Here is a 24,691-nt window from a genome sequence, read left to right as displayed (position 1 = left end):
AAAAATCCCCTTATACTTGATGGACTCACATTCATCTAAAAAAAATATCACAAATTGTCATCTAAACAGCTCTCCGTTACTGATTTCTTGATTGTGGATGGATGACTTTTTCTCCACTATTGCGCATTACAGGTTACTGGTGAACACAGCACCATACAGAGCGTTATCTGATTAGCTGGGAATGTTACCTGCATGTCCAGGGTGATTCACTTGCTCTCTCCTATGCCCATATTCCTCCCATGCCAGGTGGCCTGGGCTTGTTGCAAGCAGATGAGGCAATACTCTCTTTCTTTGCTTACCCTGGCTACATCCCCCATACCACAGGGGCACAGGGGGCTCTCCACATCACTTCAGTCCTAAACATGACACAGGAGTTAATACCATGTTATTTGGTGTTTAGATAACAATTCCACTGCTTTTGAGCCCACACTGTGGTTTCTGCTACAGCCTTATGAAACCTGTATGAAGAACTCTGGCAGCCTTGAGTTGCCTTTCCCCAAGCAGGCTGCTACGGGGTAGGGTGGCAGAACTTTCTGGAAGCTGCCTGCCCGGGTGCAGGAAGCGAGACCCAGGTTCACCGGCAGCACAGGCAGACTCATTCATTGGAGAAGGGGCTTCTCCCCTTCTGGTATTGGCCTTCAAGACTCCCCACTGCCATGCTTGATGGGTGACAGACACGAGTTACTACTGGGTCTATTAGGCCGCATCATGAGCCCCTCAAGTTTCACCGAAAGGGTGACTGCCCAACTGTGCCCACAGCCGCTGGGAACGCCGTCCCTCCCCGAGGCAGGATCACCAGGGAGGGCTGCCGGTGACTCTCCCGCTTTGTCAGGGACCCATCAAGGAGTGCGGAAAGGAGGGGAGGCAAGGTCGGGCAGCGGCGGCCAACGGGACGGAAGGCTGATGGCCGGGCGGCTTGAGCGGGCAGCGGGAGCTGGGGCTCACAGCGCCGGGAACGGGCTGCGGTGCTGGCGGGGCGGAGGCGGTGGGAGCGTCAGCAGCCTGCGACCGGGGCGGAAGGAGGCGTGGGGCGGGTACCGCGTGTGAGGAGAGCCGGGCCGGGCTTGCTGGCGGGGCTCAGCCCCGGAAGGTAATGGCTGTGGGGCACGGGGAGAGCTGGTGGCTGCTGGGGGGGAGACGGGGACGCAAGGCCCCGAGGAGCGGTGTCTGCCCAGGGGGTCGCCGTTTGGGCTCGTCACGGTTTAATGCTGCTCTCTTGCAGGCTAATCCGTCCTCTGACGCTGTCGGCGGCCTTTTCCCTTCTCCCTTCCTTCCCTGCCCTGTCTGTGCTTTTAATCCTCCCTCAGCAGATAACGAATTAAATCTGTCAACTCTGACACGGCCCCGGCACAGCCGTTAGGTGCCCGGCTTCACTGGGACCGGCTCCTGTGCTCCCATGGGGCGGGAGCTGCGTTATCACCCTCACTTCCCTCAACTGAGGGGCCGCAGGGAGGAAAGGCCCGGGGGATACAGCGCTCTGGGTGTGCCACCGGCCTGCGTGTTACCGGGGCTCTGCGCTGCCCCGCGGGGTGAGGGTTATGCCTGCCTCCTCATCCTCCTCGGGAGGTTTCCTGTGCTGCCCTGTCACGCAGCCGAGCTTCTCGGAGAGGGAAGAGGCAGCGTGCCCGGCGTGTGTGGTAGCTGCTCAGGAGAGGTGTGTATGTGTTTTGGTTGATGGGAGCACAGAATAGTTTTAGTCGTTTAATTCGTGAGGCTGCTGAGAGATTGCCTGGATCATTTGAGTTTAGGTCGCTGCAGTCATGGCCCATAGGAAAGCTCTAAACCCTTGCCACAAGGCACTGCCTCGCCTTCCCTTCCACTCCCACTCCACACAGCACTTGTGACAAAAGTAACTCTGTACCAAAATACCTGTATGCTGCTTGGGAAGAGAAATGTGAGAACAGTGCATGAGGCTCTGTAGTGGTATGGAACAGAAAATGATTAAAAATGCATGAAAATGGATGCTTGTAGATCACTGTGGTCCTTGGCATAGGGGTAACAAACTACCAAAGACTCCGCATTTACCCCATGCATTAATATAATGTGCCAGGTGAGATCTGAGTCTGAGAGATTTGTCACACTTGGACCTCAGCCTACAGTGTGATGACACTTAACTGTGCTAAGTCTGGCTCAAACGAAGGCAAAGAAACTGGAAGTCAGTCTGTGTAATCAAAGGGAGAATAATTTTCTCTGTGTCCCTGACATACTGAAGGAATGTTGCTTTTGCACATGGGTGTAACTACAGTCTAACTACCATGAAATAAATGGGTTGCCATCAAAGTCCTTTCAAATGGTACTATTCTTACTGAGAGTTGAAAACTACTTTGCTTTAATGCTACATAGAATGAGAGCTACAAACATCATTTCTGAAAGCTTAAAACAGGAATGTAATTAGAAAGTGCAAGCTATTAAATCTGGTTAAGCATTTGTACTATCTCATAAAGTCCAGTATGTATACATTTCTGAATTCATGGGATGCCCTTCTTACTATTTCGCCATATGTCCAGACAGGCCTATTCTGCTTTGGCATCTGAATACATTATGCAATAAGCATGTCATAAGCTTTGGAAATTTTGGCTACAAGCACATCTGTTAATCAGTCTCAGTGACTGCAGTGGAAAAATTATAAATCTAGCTGTTTAAGAGCAAACTGAACTACAGCAAGTTTCGGTCAACAAAAACAAACTAAAATTTCAGAACAAAAAGCTTTCCATTAAAACAATGAAGTCAGACCAGGCTGTCATGCATGCAATACAGAAGTGGTGGAATCAAATCATTTTTCTGAAGCTGAAAGTAACACTGCTTGTAATTCTGTCATGGAAAAAAGTACTAAAGGTCTGAGAAATCTGACTTTCAAAGCCTTCTGTCTTAGGGTTTGATGTTAGGAAACTTTGGGATGACCATTACTTCATTAAAGAATTCCTCCCATGAACTGATCAACCTTCAGTTTAGATAGCTGCCTTATCTGAAAGGCAACATCAAGTTTCACTGTAATGTGCCTTCTAATTTCTAGATTTTCTCAAAACCAAAATTTCATTGTAATTCTCTAAACAACTTTGATACCATGGAGCTAAAATAATACAACTGTTTGTATTAGCTTGCAAATGGTTGTCTACATTTAATTGCAGCACAGGTCACTTCCCAGACAATTGCTTTATGCCTCGATGGCAAATTAAAGGCCACAATATTCTTTTATCCTTGTAGGTAGTTAAATTTATGCATAAATTAATGCATATACTATATTTATCCTATCTCTAAATCTTCATTTGGAAAACTTTCAAATAAACTTTTGTTACTGGATTTGTACCCAGGCAAATAACAATTGTCTTATGTTGTAAATCACCATGGTAAAGCCAGCAGATGGAAATTAAATTTACTACTTAAGAGCCTGTGGTATAACTCTTTTAAGAGTTATAACTCTAAGAGTTATTGCTCTTAGACTTCTGAGAGCTTGTGAACTGACGTTGAAGAGTGCTGACATTATAGTAACTTGCATGTTTCTCAGTATTGTGGAGCAGGCTGAGTAAATTATAATGTATTTCCTATATTTTCTTTAAAATGTACCATAAAATGAGAAAAATACTGGTTGTATTCAAATCTGTGGGACCTTTCAATTGATTTTAATTAGATCAAGAGTGCAGTGGGGGGAGGTTCCTGAACTTTGTGGAGTTCTCCTGCTAACATCATATTTGCACAGTATGTTTTTGTTTGATATTGGGGAAAATGAAATTACTTCAGTTTTATGTCTCCATCATGATGCTGCAGAACTCTCTTGACATTTATTCTCTTCTAGGTGACAACTATCAGTAGGCTACAAGACTGTCACAATGAGTTTTGCTGAATATGGAGATACAATAAAGGATGGTGACACAGCTATTGTGTTCTTGGGCCATGAATCCATGTTTCCTGTGAAAGTCCAGCATGGCACTGTAACTCAGACTAAGTATGGGGTCATCAGGCATTCCACGGACCTCATAGGCAAGAAGTATGGTTCCAAAGTAACCTGCAGTAAAGGAGGATGGGTGTTTATTCTTCATCCGACTCCAGAACTGTGGACCATGAATCTTCCACACAGGACGCAGATTCTGTATTCCACTGACATCTCTATAATCACCATGATGTTAGAACTGAAGCCAGGCTCCATAGTATGTGAATCAGGTAATAATTAATGTGTTGAAATCCTTTATTAAGAAGTAAGACCAACACTTTCATGAAAAAAGGCTTATCTTTACATTTTGCATAAAGTCTCTTCTTTTTATGATACAATTATTGGATCATTATGATACAATTTTCGTAGCCTATGCACTGAGTATTCTGTTTCAAGTGCACATGTTTCCTCATGTGCTGCTGTTTCTTCAGCAAGTAATGTTACCTCAGTATGCTGGACTCATGTATGGGTATACCTTTGAGTATGTGTTTGATTAATTCATCTTCTTAAAATAAATCTATAAGCATTTTTCTTTCCCTTTTCTAAAACTGTAGTTGTTAAGTAGTTAAAAAAATATTTTTGAACACATGATTAGAAACAAAATACAGGCTTTGAATTTGCACTTTCAGAGAGCATAGTTGAAATAACCCAGTGAAAGAAAGTCTGATGATAGGGTGTTGAACTAATAAGGAAAATAAAATGTAATATTTATATAGTGTGATACTATGTAAGTACATCTATTTTAGTTTTCTGTTCCAAAGTGGAATCCATTTGTAGCACTGAAACTGCATACAGAATCGCTGTAGCTGTTTAATACAATGGATGATGTGTTTATCACACGGCTGTGTTTTGTTTGTAAACTTGGTTTATTACAACTTCCCTGATTTTGGTTAATTTGCAAGTAAGGAGTGGAATTTTATATTAATAGGTATTTTCCTGCTTAAATACAGTTTATGTACCTTCATGGCTTTATTTCTGCAAGCAGTATGAGGCTTGCTTGATTTGAGTCCATCAGTTTGGAAAAATATGAACTGGGGTAGATTGTCCGTGGGGGTTTTTGCCATTTCCTTTGAGTGTTCTATGAAGCAGTTCCACACACTTCCCTCTCAGGCATAGATGTGGCAAAAGGATCTGTATGACAGGATTGTGCTGTACTGTATTTTCTCACATTTAACATTTTCTGTTCCCACCCAAGCATAATTTTGAGCAGCTTTTGAGACATAATGACCACTTTCCAACACGATGAAATTCTGCTTTATCTCTGCTTCCAGTTGTACCCATTAAGGAACAGGTGGTATATGGAGCTGGCTGCTGTATAGCAGTACTTGAAACAGGCAGAGCCTCTGTAACTGCTAAAATGATTGGGTCATGTGAGTTTATAGTTTGGTTTGTAGGATGGTCAGGAATTTTTAGGTTTGTCTTAGGAAGTAGCACTGTTCATTGGGCATTTCTTCAGCTCTTCCCCTCCTTGCTATGTTTATACAAGATGGGAAAAATAAACTCAACATATTGGTCAAAGTGTGGGAGATTTGAATTGTTGTGTCCTGCCTCGCTTGGAATAGGTGGGTGTTGATGTACAGACCTGCACATAAAATGTTTTCAGTAATGTCAAAGGTACCTAGAGGTGGTAAAATATTTAAAACTTCATTTACCTAAATAGCTAAGAAATGGAAACACTTGATGAGGTAACCTGTCCAGATTCCCAAAGATGTTGTGAGTCAAAATTCATAGCCATAAGCTATCCTTTTGGCTAATGGTAACCTGTCTCCAGGTTTATTTTAATGCCTGTGCAGTCAAAGTATTGTAACTTAAGCTTTCCAGGAAAAGCGAAGTTTTATTGCTATAGTTGTGTTTGTATTGCTTGAAAGTTTTACTGTTCAGAAGGAAAGAGTATTGCATCAAATTCACCTGTTAACCTTAATGCAAGAGATCTTACTGCGAATTTGTGTGCAACTGACCAAAAGAGGTGATTCAAATGAAAAATTTTATAGATCCTGACAACTGGAGCCTCCAGTGTGGTGATGTAACCTACTCTGGTGCCATCCTAAATTAGACAGTTTTCACTGATTCAAAATAATTAGTTCTAGATTAACCTTGTGTGGCCTAGACAGAAACAGCCCAATGGCGATTAATATTAATAACAAGACAGGAAATCTTGTCTAGTAATGACATTTGAGTCTGCTTCCTGCTGGTGCTGTGTTTAGATGTATTTTGAGCATTAATTAGCATGGAGGTCTGTCTTTTTTATTATTTGAAATTGAACTTTTGTACATAGTTGCTGATCAGACCAGAAAAGTGGGCACTGTAAAGAGGTCAGGCTCTTTTGTCTTACTAATTAGACTGTGGCATTTGCCCAGTGTAAGCAGGCAGAATGGTGGATTAGTCTCTACAACTATATGAAGACTGAGAAAGTAAGATGAAATACCCTCTGTGTCATATTGTATATGAGTATAAATGATATTTTGTGTGTGATAATAAAAATTCAATAGAATAACTAGAAGGCTCAATTTTATATCACTTGAATTATGCATTTTTAATTTATTACTCATAATTTGTCATAAAAGATACAAACATATTAATACAGGTTTTAATATTTTTAATCATCTTTAATAAATACCTAAAGAGCAAGCTTGTCAGCAGTGCATGCATAATTGAAAATGATGCAAGCATACTCTGTTGAGACTATAAGGGAACTCGGCATCTGCCTGATGTTTCATGACGGAGGTGTAGGAATATGATCCTTTTTCTGCTTTCTGCCAATTTCTAATTTATAAAGGTACACTGAGATTTAAAGACTGTTAGCATGATTACTGGAGCTAAGATCTCTTGAAATCATTGGTCCTTGGACTGTGGAATTGCCCACTCTGACACAGTCTTTAACAACCTGATCTTTCTATTATTAAAGAATAATTGAGATAGCTCCTAAAATACCTGCTGTGGGTGGCCTGGTAGCAAGAACCTTTAATTCTCATCAGGTAACTCTGATCCTATTTGTGTTCGTTGCATGTGCATCCACTGTCTAGATAAAGGAGTAAGATGAATCTTTTCTCTTGTGTCACACTCTCCAAAATTAATATTTATATTCTACATTTGAACCAGAATGAAACCTCTCAGATATTTTTTCCAAACAGAAGTGTGTGGAACCCTTTTTTTCTAGATTTTTCCTTCCAGTGCCCATGTATCAAGGCTTTTTTACTGTCTTCTCTGCCTGGTAAGACCTAAACAAGTGTCTATGCTAACCCTCAGAATTACTTGGGGAATGCAGTACAGCACTGAAACCTTATTTAATCTGATAAATCTTAGAAATACTTTGACTTCAATGTAGCATAGTATTTAGCCAAAATGTAATTTAGTCAAAAGTATTCTAACCACCATCCCAATGAGCCTTCAGCATTCAGCAAAATCAGACTCACATGAGCAAAAAAAATGTTAATTGGATTTTTTTGTTTCACTTCAGCTAAATCCCAAATTAAAAATTGCTAAACCCTGCTCACTGCCACACAGCAGTGGGTTTCTGAGCCCACAAACTGGGTTCCTGAAGACAGAGAACAGTATTCTGGGTCCTCATGGTTTTTCTGTGGAGGAGTAATGAGAGCTGCCAGCCAGCCGTATGCTAGAGCTTCTCAGAAACAATTATGAAATTTTCAAACTCAGCCTGGGTATAGATTTTGTTAAGAGCACGGTCATAAAAAATTAATGAGGACTTAATGATTAATGGATAGTTAATAAATGATTAATAGTTTATTGTGAAGCCCTAGCAAGTCAGCTGTGTGCTTATGGGTCTTCTGAAGTGCTTATAGACTTTCTGACAAATACTGCTCACGTCTTTACAATTTTTGTGGTATAGGTATATGTAAGTTGTTTGCAACTCTTATCCTTAGTGTAAAGTACAGGCCAGAGTTTGTAAGTATTAATTTGATTTTGGAACTTGTTCATACTAATTAAGTCAATGTTTTATGATGTCTCTTGCCTGCTTCCTAGCAGCTGTTCAGGTTAGGGTGAGGGAAGAATTTGAAAACCCAATTCTTGTATAGCACCTTTTGAAGTATAAGAAAGGCCTCGTTAGTACAAATGTCAGAGAGCAGAGTATTCTCTTGATGTACCAAAGAACTGAACCAAAACAACTGTGGCCACGAGGCATTGCTCCAATGTATTCAGACTTGCTGCGCACATGCAGCTGATGGAGAATGCTGGCCATGCCCTAAAACATTTCTTTCCAGACTGTCTGGACTCACTTTCATCTTATCATTTCACTTGCCCATGAAGCACTTTTGTACGCAGCTCTGAACTTAACAATATGATGTTGGTTCTGCAGAAGATCCCTCTCTAAGGAACTCAGACTCTTGAGTCTCTAAGGAAAAATTCAGTCTTCACATTCTCATTCCTTCTGTAGGCAGTGCCAGTCTTGAAAACTTCCCTGCTATTCTTACCCCAACTACTCAATCTGGTCAGTGAGCAGCAGCGCTCTCTGACCTCCAGCGTGCTGCCTAAAATACCTAGTTCAGCATGGTGTCCACAACAAATAGTAGCAGAAAGAGCTAATGTTCTGTAAAGGAGGCTTCTTGATTTACTGTTTCGTTTGTCAGTTGCCAGCTCATCTTCTTAAAACTCTTTCCCTCCCTTTCCTCCTCCTGCTCTCTGTCCCTGCTCTTGACCTGTCTTACCTCTGCCGCAATGATTTGTGCCCTTGACTATTTTCACAGTAAGATATTTGGGTTAGTTTCCATCAGGTGCTTAATATCTTTTCATATATTTTTTAAAAATCATTAGCGATTCTCCAGTTACACAGACTTGCCATGTACAGTGACCAGTCTTCCTCTGTTCAGTGTTTCTTGACAGATGGTAGCCGTGGAGTTGCTAGCTCTGTCTAAAGATTAATTTTCTTTAGGTTTTGAGGCTCCTTCCATTCTCATAGCTGACTCATGACCTGTTTTACTATTTGATAGGTCTAAGTGGTGTAGCTAGGAGACAAATGCAGCCACACTGTCATTGTTTTGTGTTTACTCATTTTATAATAACTTCGGTAGCCAAATTTTAGAGCAGAAACTTCAGTTCTGTTAAAAATGTTATTAGATGTTGTAGAGACCCAGTATTAAATTTCACTTTTCCCATTTCCAAGCAATAAGAACCAATGTTCTTATTTTTTGCTTAAAGCAAAAGAGCTTCTTTTGCTTTATTCCCAAATCCTTTTGCATATGCACAGCTGTAAACATCTATATGTTCAAAATCACTATTTGTCATTCTTTTTTAAGAAAGAAGCACCTATTATGAGAAATTTTTAGGGAAGATGAGTCAAGTGACAGCCTGCAATAAGGAAATGCAGTAGAACACAGAATTGGGTCACTTAGGTTTATAGCTTGGATCAGATTCCAGGAGGTTAGACAAATATCCTTTGCAGTAAGAAAATGAGACAGAATAATAAACAGAAAACAGTGTAAAAATGTACTTTCTTAGTTATCAGTCAAGTGCTATGCTAGATGCCATGGTAATGCATTTCTCTGGACAGTGTTCTGATGTGTATCTGTACTGTTTTGAAACAGCATGTTATTTTTTAACAGCTCAGATGTTGTCCACTGCAGCTTTGAAAAGGCAAGAAATGGTCTTCATGTGGACATCATCTCAAGATAGCTGATGTGTGTGGAGGCTTCTCTGTGAAAACCTGTCACTTGGATTAAGCAGAGTGAGAAGAACAGATCTTTTTGAGGTCAGGGGAATGATTGAGGAGTGCATCTGATCAATACGTTCTCGTCTACAAATCTGAAGGAAGTGTCAGTAGGTGCTGAGCTAGAGTGTTCCATCTAGTTGTCCACTTGTTAGGACTGAAACCCTCCTAGAAGTGCAGTGTTTTCTTTGCCCTGGGAGAGGACAGAAACACTTTCTTGAGCTAAAATGTATCAGAGAAGAATGGAATGCACTTGAGCCCACCAAGAAGGGAAGGGTGCTACATCAGTCTGCAGGCCATGAGCCGCTTGACTTGCATGATTTTAACACACAGGACCTTAATTCCTTCCTTTGGACTGGGATGGACCACTATCCTAGTCTACATGTTGGTTCCCTACACAGTGCCTACTCCTCAGGTTTTGAGCTTTGAGTATGGCATACTGGGGACCCTGTGGTGTGTTACTAAATACCTGCAATGCAGAAGTCTGCTTTTTGACTAGGCCATTTAAGATCATAGAATAGTCAATGTCTAAGAGCATCATGTTTCCCCAAGGCATTAGCAAGTGTCCTACGTGCTCACCCAGGTGAGCTCTATAACAGCAGCTGTGGTGTTAGGAATGTCTTCAGTGCAGTTTGAGTTATCATCATTTTACCTCTCTTTTATAGAGTCCATTCATGATTAATACACTGTTGTTAAATGGGCATTGTGCTGTGGTAGAGAGCAAACAGTTTCTTAGACTATTTATAGTGCAGACTGTCAGGGAGGCAAGCATTCTGGTGCAAAAATTATAAACTATTTGTTTCTAAAAGTTTCTTGCCTTCCACTTTCTAGGTCAATTTGAGAAGATAGGCATTTTGGTGCACCTATATGAGAATGAAAATCTGTTGAAGTCCATCCAATTCTTAACTTGCTTCTTCTGATGGAAAAAGTTAATTTTTGAGCTTTCAGGTTTTTGGTTAGTTTCTATGCAGGTAATTCAGCTATGATATTTCAGGCTTAGTAGCATTACTCCTTGTGTTTTCCTGCTTTCTTGACTGATTCTGTATCATGCTAAGGATACCCTTCATTTCCCAGTGAAGCCTGAACCTGCCTAGAACTATTTTGCCAAATACTACTTTTTTTCAGTAATGATTTTAAATTAAGTAGAAAGAGAAATCAAAAGGGAATTGAGAAAGTTGGTGGGAGAACTCAGATGTTGAATGTTGCAGATTTTCATGGCAGAAGGTGAATATAAACATAAATTTCCCTTTCTACTGCCAGACTCTCATATTCTTAATAAGTTGCATCAAGCATGCCAAACTATCAGACACATCAGAGTTGAGGGTCATCATAATTGCACAGGATTGCTTTCAGAACCTGTAATTTCAAGAAGAGGTTTTACAATGGTGGGTGATTCATAACCATCTTGTTGTTTCCTGCAGTTTTGAGAGTTGTCACAGAGAAGGCAGGCAGCATCTTCAGAAACACTCTCATTAATGATGTTACTGTGATAGAGTTTGATATGTTAAAACATGGTATGTATTCTCAAGTTTGTGGTAGCCAGTCAACAACAGTTCCTGGCAACCTTCTTTAACAAAAGCTGTGTAGTATGCATGCAAGTGTTGATGACTTCCAACATCCTGGAAATTTCAGGGCTTGGCATGGAGAGAATAGAAAAAAAGCCAAAAGATCTTAATGAGTTTTCCTGGGAAGGAGACAAACAGTATCTTCTGTGGTGTTTTTAAGAGCAGATATAAAGGGAACTGATTAAAAATGTAGAAGAATATGAACAAGGAAACTGGATACATGCACAAGCTGCCTCTCTCTTCTGCTTACAACCCAGCTGTGCTGACAGGCCTTCTGTTCACTCTTTTAGATAAGCAGAGAAAGATGCAGAAAGTGTGTAGTATAACTCACTTGAGAGGTAAAATAATGAAATTCTGACCGTTTGCAGAAGTTCTCAGTTGTGCAGTCCTGCCTTCTGGCATGAAATGTAAGGGCAGAAGTTTAGTCATTTTAGCATCCTGTGAACAATAGTTCCCTGCTCTTGTCACTAAAAAGGAAAAAAAAAAAAACCACCACCACAAAATCAATTAAATGTCACTTCTTTGTTATGCACATGTATCCTTGAGGCTTTACAACCACATGGCTATCATGCTACCCTTACTCCTCCTGACCAGGGAAAAGTTCATGCTGACATTCAGAGCCTATGGGCGCTATGACCAGATAGTTTTTCATGTGTTCACATGTAAGTGTCTTGCCTTTTGTTTGCTGTATTTTAATACTGTCATAAATTCACAATTGAAAATTGGCTTTCAATTGTGAAAATCAATGGATTTTCACCTTAAATAAGTGTGTGTCACAGTTTCTGTTTTCCTTTGGACGTCTTTGAGGCTAGTGCTAAAATCTGTCAGTCCTCCCTCCCCACCTAATCTCCCCCATTAAACCAGGGGGATGTTGCTAGCCTGCCTGTTGGGGTCAGAGCCCTCTCAAAGGGAAGCAGAGGAGCAATACTGATTCCACAGTGCAGGCGGTTGATCCGGGGGCAAACATGGGCCCTGAGCTCTGTTGACAGTCTGAATAGCTCTTCTTTCAGAGCTGACAGATTAAATACGGTGCCACGGCAATGTTTCTACCCTTATGTGACTAGGTGGCAAGAACCTTGGATCCGTCAATAAACTGACTTCCTGTATGGTTGCGGGAAGTGTTGCTCCAATTAAGCAGAGGACCTGTGTCCCCTAATTAATTTCCTTTCTACTCATTTCTGAACTTTCTCCACCACTGCTTTATTTCAGGTTCTGTCTTTTGTAAGCTTTTTAAGGTCTACGTTAGTTGAAAGAACTTGCTTCAGGCTGAAATTTAGCCTGAACAGTCATTGAAGATAGCTAGAAATAGATTTTTTTTTTCTACAGGAGAAATATGTTCCAAGTACAGAATTACAAATCAATAAACACTGATAATTTGGGGCTGCTGGTGGGGTTTTGAGCTTGAGGGGTTATTCTGTTAAATGCCACTTTAGTGAGTAATCTGCAATGTGAATTGGTATATGGGTGTTTTCTGCAGTGAAAATGTTCTTTATTAGTCATTCATCTATTTAACATGCCAATGGATCGTTTAAAATAAGTGTCCTAAATTATCAAACTAAAACAAGGAAGAGAATCTGTTTTAATAGTCCCTGGTTGTACATGGTAATGATACTTGTGTACAATTTCAGGTATGTGATGGCTCTCATTAGACTGAGTTAAGATTGTGTAGCTGTGCATGTATGTAAGTCACCTGTGAAAACAGGCTGTTTGGTCTGTGTGACTGCAAAGAAACCTTAGTTTTGGATAATTTCAGTGGGAGTCAAGGATGGCCAGTGTCTCTCAAGAGCCCTGGGTAAAACAGACTTCATATCCTACAGACCATTTGTTTGCATAAATATCAATAGGATTTTCAAGCACTAACTCTTGCCAGCATCTCTTCTTTGTTTTAATAAAGCATAAGGTTTTGAAAGATGTTGAAATTTGCCTTCATCTTTTTTTCACCCAAGAAGAGCCTGGCCTTTGAAAAAAAAAATCTGGTTAATTTCCCTGATTTTTTCCTGTCACATGCACTTCTTTGTGTTCTGTTGTGGCATTTGTTAGAGCTGACCCTTGTCATTAGTTTCCTTATTAGAGATAAGACAGAGTTTGCCAGATTTTTAATTAATGATTTGAAGACCCTTAACACTGTTTCCTAGGTCATTTAGTCCCTCTTGCCTTGTGAAAGAAGGACTGTTCTCTTTGAGTAGTTTAACCAGTGGTTTCTGTTCATTTGGATTTTGAGGAAGTGTTCCAAGGAGTACTAATGGAGAAGAGCTATGTTCTAATGTTTAGCGCTGGCAAAAGGCATTTCATGAATTGTTTGTCTTTTCCAGGTACAGGCAGTGGATCCCTCTCACACGCTGTGATCAGGACAGTGGCTCCCACAGGGCATCTGTATACAGTGGAGTTCCATCAACAGAGGGCTGAGAAGGCCAGGGAGGAGTTTCGAGAACATGGGGTGGAACATCTCGTCACTGTCACCAACCAAGATGTGTGCAGAAATGGATTTGGTGTCTCAAACATTGCAGATGCAGTGTTCCTAGATATTCCGTCTCCATGGGAAGCCATAGGACATGCAAAGTCAGCATTAAAAGCTGAAGGTAACTGCACTTATCTCTTCCTGCTCGGGAAGTACTGTGCATGCACACACCTCTGCCTTTGAGCCATACCTAGATTTGCTCCCATTGTGTGATCAGTGTTCTCTAATGTGAAAGTCTCTAAGCATTTCCAAGGCTGAAAAACCTTCAAAAGAGGTCTTCAGTTTACAGTGGAAGATTTGAAAGGAGAACTTTTTTTCCTACAGGCCTGTGCTAGCTGCTACAATTAGCATGGGCAATTTATGAAAAACCCTTTGAACCTCTGTCAAGTGCATTTTGCTATATCTGAGGGGTGTGGGAAGCAGTGGTAACAATAAATGCTGAAAGCATATTTCTTTGGCAATTCAATGGGAAGGTGTTTATATAAAAGGTGTTCAGACACACTTCATGTCAATCATTGTAGACTTGAACCTATTCAACAGAGCACTCCATCAGTATTGTTAAAGAAAATGTGGTTATACTTAAATATACTTGCCAATTTCTGCCTTAAATCTTTACTGTTGGAGCTAATGAGACATTTGCCATTGGTTGCAGTGGGAATTGAACAGCTTATAGCTGTAGCTTATGCCAGTTATTCCACAATTGTGACAGCGAGTGAGAACTGTCAAGGTATTGGATGGATTTCGTTAGTTCTTTTCCCTATTGCAAAATAAGCTTCAGTGAATAACTCATTAATTTATCCTGGACTAATTTTTCCTTTAATTAATGTTATACTAGTGTGACTTTACTGCTGTAGACCTGAACTAACTTGTGCCAGATGACTTATATCTACAAAAGTGACTTTTCTAATCAGGAGAGCATGCTGGGACATGAGTTTAGTAAAACTTGATTATGTGCCAAGGCCCAGTTGTTTGTTAAAATATGTAATCACAGGCCTGACTTTAAGTGAATTGCTAGGTCTTGAAATCACAGGATTTAAGCTTGTTCTTAACAGTCACTGAATGTACATTGCCTTGCTGAGTCAGGGCCGACCTTGCTGGTAGGCTACCTCAGCTACTACTGAAAATGTTCTAGAAAGCTTTCTGATACCCGTGTAAAACACACTTTCTTTAAAAAATACTGAATAAAGAGAGCCTGGCTGGCACTCTGTACCTGCAAGGGTTACAGCTCAAACTGTAGCTGCTTTCCACTGTGTCCTGGGAAAAAAGGTAATTTTCACTGCACTGTACAATGCCCTTCCCATGCTCAAATTATCTAATCTAGTGAGCACAACACTCAGCTGACTTCCCAGCTTAGAAGGCGCTGCATTGCGCAGTCCAATTTGAATTATTTAAGTGGTGCATGGTTAGCATACTAAGCAGAGCTGCTTGAACAGCTTCAAGTTTTGAATCCTTGTCTCATTTGAAATCTTAAAAAAGGTATTATTTCCAAAGTGGCCATGCCATCTGGCTGTGCTTTTCCATGCCACAGGGTTACATCTGTTTAGGCAATATAGATAATGCTTTAAAATCCCACATTTTTGTGTTTGTGAAGTGGCATTACACACTTTATGTGCTAGTCAGAAGGCAAACTTAGTGACTATTGCTGTAGTTTTTGCTGCAAACAGCCACCAGAGTCCTGAGATCTGGTACTCATCTAAGGCTCATCTTTTGGGTTTCACAGCACCTGAATAAGAGCCAGCGGCATTTTTTTTTTTTTATTTTGCATGGAAACAAAAGCTTTTTTATCTGAACTATAATTGATTGCAGTCGTAATTGGTACAAACTTACACATGCTTCTGTTTCATTCCAAATCATGGATATTTTTGTTGTGGGTTTTCTTTCACTGCTGCAAAATCTAAAATGTGATATAAGGGTGTCTGTAATGGCTTCCTTTTCTCTACCGCAGGCAGATAGCTTTATAGGGCTTCTTTGTTTTGTTTTCAAATAGTTAAAGCTCTTCTGCAGTAAGGACAGTCTGTGCACATACTGCTGTTGTTCCAAGGGTTAGTACAGTGATAAAGCACTGAGTTGTTCCACCCTCGGCCTCTCTCTCACATCTGGACAGGTCACATTTGAACCATTCACACTGTGGGTTGTATTGTGGTGTGCCATGCAGATATTGCAGCTGTACTGCAGATAGTGGTAATTTATTCCCTAAAGTCTTTGGGTACTTTGGATGAAATCAGAACTAAGCAAAGTCGATCTATAACATCAGCTAGCCTCCTCTTTAAAACCACAATATTCATTATAGAGTGCTCAGCTGAATCTGTATATAAGAGAGTTCTTAACAAAATCTTATCAAATCAGTGTTTTCTCCCCTGCTTAACTCAAGGTCCTGAATAGTGGCAGCTCCTAGTAGGCTGGGTGTTAATGATCCTCTTTACAGAGTACATTTATCACTGAGGCTATGCCTTGCAGTATGCTGTAAATACACCATTTATAGTAGCTTGGCCTCCCATTTAAAGCACTGCCAGCTTCTGAAAAGCTAAAAGAATAAAATGGCACAGTAGATTTGTGACTAGAAGGTTCTTGTTTTCTGGTGATGTACTTTGCCGACATTCAGGCTTGCATCTCAGCTGCATCCTTCTGTGCTGATTTCACCAGTCACACTTTCAGCAGAAACGCTGCTTGTAATATCTCTCAGGCACTGCTGCACTGCAGAACTTGCTTTCATTTCCAGACCTGCACTGATTTTCTTTTGCAGCATCTGCTGATTAATGCTGTCCTATAGTCAGAGCTGCTGTTCCCAATATCTGACCTTGACAGCTTTTTGCAAAGTTGCTGTTAACCCCTTCAGGATAAATTTTAAAGAGGAAGAAAATGAAAAAATTATGAGGTAACAAAAATATCGTCAATATTCTGCAGTTCTTAAATGCCCTGAAACTTTTGAGTCGCAGTCATCTCGCAGCTGAATACCGTAGTGCTTTGAATATAATTCTGCACCCACCTACTCCACTCTCATAAATATTGTCTATTTCTTCCAAGCCTGTGGAAGCTTAGGCAGAAACCCACTTGTACGATAATTTTCTTATGGATTTTAATTTTTCAGGTAAGAAGATGGAAAAATACAGCCATCTGTTAGGTTGGATTGGCCTCTTGCTTTATAACTCAGTCCTTGGTGGTGTTTAAATTAACAGTCTGAGACATAAAATTATTAAAAGCACCCCCTCTTTTGTTTTCTTTCTTTCTGTTAAAGATTTTACTCTTAAGTTCAAACTCACCACTGCCTCTGGACTGTCCTAAAGCCCCTATATTTTGAGTTTGTTAAATTGTGATTGCAGAGATACCACCTGAATCAGGTAACATGGTGCTATCCCTTCTCCCCCCAAAACTCTGCAGGGAAAGTCACCTCTGCACAACTCCCTGTTTGGGCCTCTGCGTTTCCTGCCATCACAGAAGCCCTTCAGCAGTACTTTGTAGTAGTAGTAGGCTTTCATTTCCAAAGTCTTATATTTATTTCATTTGTATACAGTGAACTTAAAACAGGTCTTGTTTGCATTTTCTTCCCCTTAGCATAGCCATTGATTGTTGTCCTAACCTGCCAGGTTTGGTTATTTCAGATGCTGTATAAGAGAATACATAATATCCTCCCAATAGCCTGTGGTGCAAGTAAGGCATTGCCTGGCTTAGCTAGCTTCAATTTTCATTTGGGCTTGCCTCCCTCATCCTCTGAGCTTTCAGAGAATACCAAGTCTATGTAGAAAGTCTCACTGGCTATTTTTCTTGAGCCCCAGTGGTTGTTTGTGTTCCAGTTTTTAAACCACTCCAGTGTGGCTTTGAGGAGCAGCTGAAATCCCTGGCCACAAGTCTCACCCCTCTGGTAACTGGGTAGGGAGTACCACAGGCTGAATCACACTGAGAAGAGGGCAGTGACATCAAGGCTGATGTTGTTCGGGCTCGCGCTACCTCAAGAACTCTCAGGGAATGTGTTAGGGCAGGAAGTGGAGCCTGGCAGTCTAGCACACTGTTGTCCTCCACCCATGCAGGTGGTACTCAAGTTGGTATCAGTGCTTTTCATGTCCCCAGGAGATTGTTTTGGAATAAATGGATGCAGCAATAAGTGTTTGCTAAAATGTCAGCATCAGCCTTTGCTAGTGTGGTACCTGGTTTGATTTGAAAAAGAATGAAGGTGAGGTTAAAGATCCACAAACTAAGTTTAGATTGAAGCACATGTTACCCAGAGAAGTGCCATAAAGATGATCAAAGGACTGGGAAACCTGCTGCATGAGAGGAGACTGAAAGAAATGGGTTTCTCAGCCTTGAGAAGGGAAGCTTAGGGGAGACTTTATGTTTCAGTATTTAAAGAGTGGCTATAAAGAAGATGGAGACTTCCTTTTTACAGGGAGTCATATGGAAAAGATGAGGGCCAATGGGTACAAGTTACTCCCAAGTGAGATTCTGGTTGTACAGTAGAGGAAAATTTCTCACAATGAGAACAATCAGCCATTGGAATAATCTCCTCAGGGAAGTGGTAGATTCCCCAGTGTTGGAGACTTTCAAGATTCATTGGACAGGGTGCTGGGGCGTCTAGTCTAGGTAATGCTTTGCCAAGAGTTGTACCAGATCCTTGAGGTCCCTCCCAACCTGGTATTCTGTGATTCATATCCTCTCAACATTGAGGGGCCATCTGCTGTAGTGCAGAGCTGCCCTGCTAGGAAATAGGACCAGATAACCCACTACACAGCTTCATTTGGCTCCCAAGCACTGCCTGTTTACTGAGCCAGCCCAAGTTGTTGTATATCATTGGAGAGCATTAACATAGCTCTGGTCTGTCAGGGATTGGTAGGTCAAGTGTATATGATGGGCTTGGCCTTAAGTAAAAGTGATTCTGTCATGTGTTAAGAGTCAAAAAGAAGGATTCCTGCATCATAATCCATGCCATGGAATTCTGGCCAAAGCTATTTGCCTTTACACTATTTCCAGGAAGTAGTGTGGGATGAAAGAATTCTTAAGCTTTCTTCCCCAGTTTGGAGCCAACTGATTTTTTACATTTCCTTGTTGCATGCTTTTGCCAGCCCATGATAGTGAGCAGGAGTAAATCCCTTTTGAAGGATGCACTTATGAATGTAGAGGTTAAGGTCACATTTGCAAAAAATCACATCAAGCTCCTGTTAATGAGCTGGCAAGTGATTTGGAGAAAAAATTTGTTTTCTGAACCAAGAAACATCCTTTAATTTCTTCCAACAGCCGAATCCTCTAATTTCACTTGTCAGGGAAGCTACATCAAATCGCCCACGAGCACACTTGCTTAAGGACGTTCTGTCCCCTTTTACAGAGGCAATATTTTTAGTGTCCTACTAGCACCGAGTAAATGCCATGGTGATGCTGCTCAGTGACTCTCCTGCCTCGCCTCTACATAATGATAATGCCTGTGTAATTTTTTCTTCCTTGAGATCTTTGTAACATAATCTTCCAGTTGTGACAATGCACTGAAGTCCCAAAACCCAGAGCTGTGTTCTTTTTCCAGAGATAAAAATGCTGTGTTGTATTCTTTACATCACAGAATTGTTTCTAAAATTACAGGCTCGTTTCCCTGGAACTTAATGGTGCTGCACTACGTATGTTCTTTTTGCATCTTCTGAATAATATTGGGATGATGAAAAAAAAACTGTGAAAGCACTTGTGACGCATACTAAAATCTACAAAAGTGAGAGCACATAACTTGGACACATTTTCTGTATCCTAAGCTCATGTCAGTTGGGTACTGCCAGATTTTCCATTCTTGAAACCTAATGTAGTTATCAGCTAAATAGAACTGGTAGAGGTGTTAGTCTTTGCTCAGACAAACCAGAAACAAAATTGTTTGGTGGAATTGCACAGGAACGTACCAGGAACTGCTCCTGAAGGGGCAACTTCTGAGGCACTGACCTCTTGTGAAGATGCAAGGATGTGTCTCTTGATTACTAATCAGTTACTGTCTGTTAAAATGTACAGAGCTTTGTGGATGCAAATTTTATTTCTCCCTTCCCTTATGCTCTTTTCTAATAACTCCAGTTTGAACTGCACTTCAGTTTTCATATCATCTCGACTCTATTGCTAGTTATGATGACTGCCAGGACTGTGTGGGCTTGTTCCAGCCTACAGGTTTGGGAGGTTTAACCTCTCTATTAAATGTTTCAAACTAACTCACTCCCTGCAAAACTGGAGGTAGAAAGAAATTTAAGTCTTTCATACAGTCTCATTATTCTTTTCTCCTCATCTGTAACACTTGTCAGGTGCATTATACATGAATAAACACATTTTTAGACAGCTCTTCAGATCAAAAAGCTCACACAGCTTTCCAATGTGAACAGGATTAATCTCAGATAATTACTGTATCCATTTATGATGACACATAGATCTCATTAACCAAATTTAGGAATGGTAGCTTTCCTAAAAGCAGAGCTCTGAAAAAACACAAACTCAGTTTGTACTAAAAAGTTTCCGTTCAGTTGTTTTCACTGCTCTCTAGTCTCTGCCACCCCTTTGTGATCCACAGACAGAGCAGTGTGCCCTAGCAAGTGGAGAGGGAGGGAGTACGTCTTTTCTTCATTCACTAAGGAATCCTTGGCATGGCAGGACAAACCAATGCATATTCAAGTCTTGTAAACCCTGAATGCCTCTTGATGTCTGAAGGACAAGAGGGCTCTTAGAGAATCTGACAATCGTGAATGCTGAAATCTAGATTTCTGTCTGCTTGGTGATTGTGCCAGAAAGGGTCTTGCCTAGCTGGTAAGCTGGTGAGGGTACAGAGGGCAGCCTACAGCGCAGAGAATTCAGAAGCATCTGGTCTGTTGGAGATTACAGGATCTCTGCTCCTGGGACAGATAAGCATGTCCTTCTGAGTGCTGGTTTTCTGCTGCTCACAGTACAGGTTTTTTTGCTGGTCTAAACATACCATGGCAATTGAAGCTTCCCATATCTTTTTATTCTAGACAGCCTCCCGCAGTCTTGAACTGCAGTTTCTTTTTTTTGCCTTTCAACCTTCTGCTAGTTGCAGCTTTCCAATATTCTCTTAATATCTGCTTAATCAAACAAGTCCAGCCTTTGAGCCAAATCCAGGCAGCTTAATGGCGTTTACAGGAAAAAGCAGAGGAGACTCCTTTCCCACTTGTTAGGATCCATAAAACTGTTTGTCAGTATATTTATTTGGGAGGCATGTTTAATAATAACAATGAGAACAATAGGTATTAAAGGGAAAAACTGAAATTGGCAGAACTACTAAAACCCACTGGATGCTCTTAGTTATATGGAACACCAGCTGTTACACTGGTTTCTCACTTTTCATACCTGAGAAGCTTCCAGCAGTGCAATGAGTAAAGTAATATTATTTTTTGTGCTTCCCCTCTGGGTATTAGCTCCTGGAACCAAGAGCTTTCTTTCTCTACCAGGCAGTTTGAAAGCCTGTTTTCTGTATCTCACTTCCCCAAGCAGTCTGCTCTGCAAGGAGGCATTCTGATAAATCATCACCAAGTTTGGTGTTGGCATTCTGTGCTCAGCTGACCATCCCAAGGCAAAATGAAGGGTGCTCTGCCTTTAACTGAAGGCTTGACAAGATCTGTAGGTGGCTCTGCAGCTTGTATGGCAACAGCTGTGTGCAGGTTTCTTAGGTTTTGAGTGTAAATCCAGAGCATGTGAATTCAAAAGCCTAAACATATCTTGAAATCCTTGTAGTCAGAACAAATAAGAACAGACTTAATGCAAATGTGATTATATTTCCCTTTTTTATTGCAATATAAACCACCAAAAACAGAAAGCCTGAATGAAACTGTAGTAAGTCCCTGGTCTCTCTGCACATTCCTGCTTTGCAGACAAAGAGTTATTATGAAGTGACATTTAGCTAACTTAAGACATTTGTTCAGTTCCCTACACAATAAGCATATAACATCTTTCTTTACAACATGTGTGCCTCATAGTAGCTTTCTAATTATATAACATACATTTCTTCCTGAGCTTTTCTCTTTTATATCCATAAACACGATAGGAGTGTCTACTGTTTTGGCCAGAAAAGATTAGCTGTCCACTTCAGCATCATTTTGGTAGCCCTGGTAATCCTGATGAACATAGAAATCTAATTTCACGGGAGCTAGCGGACTGGGCATGCAATTAAATCAGCATCAACAGAGTTGGTTAATAATGACACATACCAGCATTAATTTTGCAGGTGATTATTAGATTGGGTTTTAATTGTCACTCCAGGGAATTACTTGTCCAAGGTACTTTGTTCTTAAGATGCACGTCTGTGGAGTCTTTATTTCATGTCTAAAATTAAATCCTACTTAATGTATGGTGGATTAATGGTCATGGAAACTTCTTCACAGTCCCTACCCAGCACATCATTGCTGTCCAGTACCTGGAATGCTACATTGATGCTTTCAGACCTGATGCTTTCTTTTTATAGAGATGTGACTGTAGAAATGACAATGAAAAAAAAGAGGAGTTCGAGATAAAGCAGGCTTCATGTAGTCCCAGCATAGCCTCTATTTATAGCAGAATGCTTTGCTCTCACTTGTATGAGTTCTTTAACTACTTCCATGACTGGTGCTGGAAGGCTTGAGTGGATGAGCCTGGGAGAGGGCTGGGAAGGAATGCAAATCAGGTCAGCAAGCATTTTCATCTAATTGTAGTAAGTAAAACAATAGCTGGAGCTGCATTGCCCAGTGTTCCTTCCCCCAGCACAAAAGCTTTTCAGGAAGGGCCTTGTGGGACATTGTGTCCTGGGTGAAAGCACATGCCCTGGCTTTGTGGCAGACAGTGTCCTTATAATTCTTTGATCTGATTTGGCTGTGGCTTTTCAGAGTAAATCTGAATCATTCTATTCTCAGCTGTTAAGGTGACATTGTAGTACTCAGAAAGTTGTAGGGGGCCTACTAATACTCTGTATTTAGAATCAAAAATCTGAACTGTGCTCAGATAAGGAGACAAGTGTCAGATTATCACTTAAAAGCCCTATCCTAGAGTTTTGAGGCATTTGCTATAAGCCTTCCTGGTATCCAGTAAATTTTAATGCTTGGGAGACATGCTAGTAAGTTTGACTAAAAGGGAAAAGCCTTAACAGCACTCCATCTATGGCCTGGAGAGATTACTTTATTCTGTACATGCATACCATCGTTTTCAAATAAACACAGCCGCTTTTGTCAGACTGTGTGTGCACGCGCGCTGATATTGTAATGAAGGCAACTCAGTACAGTGTGTGGAGAATGACTTCTGGCTTTGTGTAGGTGCCAACTTCAGTTCAGTCCTCAGCCCAGAATAGTGGAGAGTGATTCTGAAAGGGTCTCTGCTCTAAAAGGATCAACGTTCATGGGTTTATCATGAACAAATGCAGTGGGCAACACAGGATTTGGAAGATTAATGAAGTTGCTTTTGCAGTTTTTAAAGGGTCTGAAGCATCTTGTACAATCATCTGTGTTTGATTTCATGCTGACACTAAACCTGCATAGTTGCCTCACAGAGATTTTCTTGAAGAATGTTTTCACCTTGTCTGCATAACAATTCTATGGGCATCTGGGAGAATTTGAGAAATGATTAAAAGTGCTGCATTTTGGTTTTTGCGCTCTTCTCCACTGTCTTGTCTCATTCTGCAGGTGGCCGCATCTGCTCTTTCTCCCCCTGCATTGAACAAGTCCAAAGAACCTGCTTAGCAATGGAAGAATATGGTTTTACAGAGATTAACACCTTGGAAATTCTGCTTCGAGTTTACAATGTGAGGACAATTAGCTTGCAAATCCCTGACCTTGGAAAAGCAGCTGAGGATAATTCTAGCACTGGCTTTGACAGCAGCAACCTATCAAACCAAGGTAGCCCATGCTCTAATCTGCAGCAAGGAGCCGTGCAGTTCAAAAGTGGTGTGCCGCTCAGGGAGATGGTCGGTCACACTGGGTACCTGACCTTTGCCACCAAGAGCCTCTTCTAATACATGTTGAGTTTTGCAGTTTGGAGTGTTTTGTATGTTTGTGTGTGTATTCTGTTTTCATGGTTCTTTTTTGTCAAGCATCCAAATTTTTACTTGTCAGGGAATTCCATATATAGTCAGATTTGGTTTGAATATGCTTTGTTTAAATAGCACACAAGCATTAAGCAGAGCAGCATCAAGGGAATGTTGAAACTCTGGAATGGTGCTCCACTTGCTGTCAGAAAGAAGATTAATGAAAAGTGAACAGCCTTTCACTGGAATGTGCACAATAAAGATCACTCCTGATAAGAGAGCAAAACAAACAGCACGCAAATTACAATTAAGTTGGATTTTTTCCCTCCTCTTTTCTGAATTACTTTCCCAGGTTTATGTTTTTATTTTTTTCCTAGCAACACTAGACACCTTTTTTTAACTTTTCTAGAGTCTGTGTTGCTCTTAGGAATGCAAAAGTGCCTACTTGCTTCGTGTTAGGTACGAATGTTGTCAGCACAACTGATCACAGAATTAGTTTTTCCTTGGAATAGCATTCAGCTGCACGAAGGATTATTGGCACCACTCAGGAACATAACCTCTTACTCTATTCCAGACTGGCAGCTGCAAATCATTTTGTGTGCTAAACTTTTCAAAGAAGTGTGTTAATTGATGGATTTGATTTAAACTGGTATATTGTGCTCATCAATTTATAGTAGAAATTTGGACCTGGATTTTCCACTTTCACAGTTGGTGAATCCACTATGAAAATTCACTGAACAGCTGGTTAATATTCTCTGAACACCTCTTTGTAAGTGGTGTGGCTGAGGTTCTGTTTGTTTGATGGCTTATGTGCATTATGGTGTTACTATATTCCTGCAGTTGAATGTCAGAAAGATTGCTTTTGGCAGAATTTCTGTCTCAAAATTGCATCAATAATGCAAACTTAGTAAAATCCTCAACCAGCTTTATTAATTAAATTTTCAGACCATTTATTCTTTGGTCTTCATACAAAGTTGATGGGTGTGATGAATTATTTGAATGCTGGATTAAATTTTGTATTTATAGATTAAAATAATTATGCAAATATATGGTGTTCCTTTCGTCTCTTTTTTTAATAGTAAATTCACAATGTATTTTCATTCCAGCCACTACTACTGTCTCTCGAAGCGTT

At 40.7% G+C, this 24,691-nt stretch overlaps 1 protein-coding gene across 1 annotated transcript; it reads left to right on the top strand.

The window, feature by feature from the left end:
- The first annotated feature begins 973 nt into the window (after window positions 1–973).
- On the top strand, window positions 974–24,606 carry TRMT61A (tRNA methyltransferase 61A). Its single transcript, XM_005149576.3, has 4 exons — window positions 974–1,090; window positions 3,794–4,158; window positions 13,468–13,734; window positions 23,219–24,606. The coding sequence occupies exons 2-4, from the start codon at window positions 3,828–3,830 to the stop codon at window positions 23,545–23,547; spliced, it is 927 nt and encodes a 308-aa protein (XP_005149633.1). The 5' UTR covers window positions 974–1,090; window positions 3,794–3,827; the 3' UTR covers window positions 23,548–24,606.
- The last annotated feature ends 85 nt before the right edge of the window (window positions 24,607–24,691 follow it).

This window comes from Melopsittacus undulatus, chromosome 4 (assembly GCF_012275295.1).
Source record: "Melopsittacus undulatus isolate bMelUnd1 chromosome 4, bMelUnd1.mat.Z, whole genome shotgun sequence".
Classification (NCBI taxonomy): Eukaryota; Metazoa; Chordata; class Aves; order Psittaciformes; family Psittaculidae; genus Melopsittacus; species Melopsittacus undulatus.
This window is presented reverse-complemented; position numbering and strand designations above follow the sequence as displayed.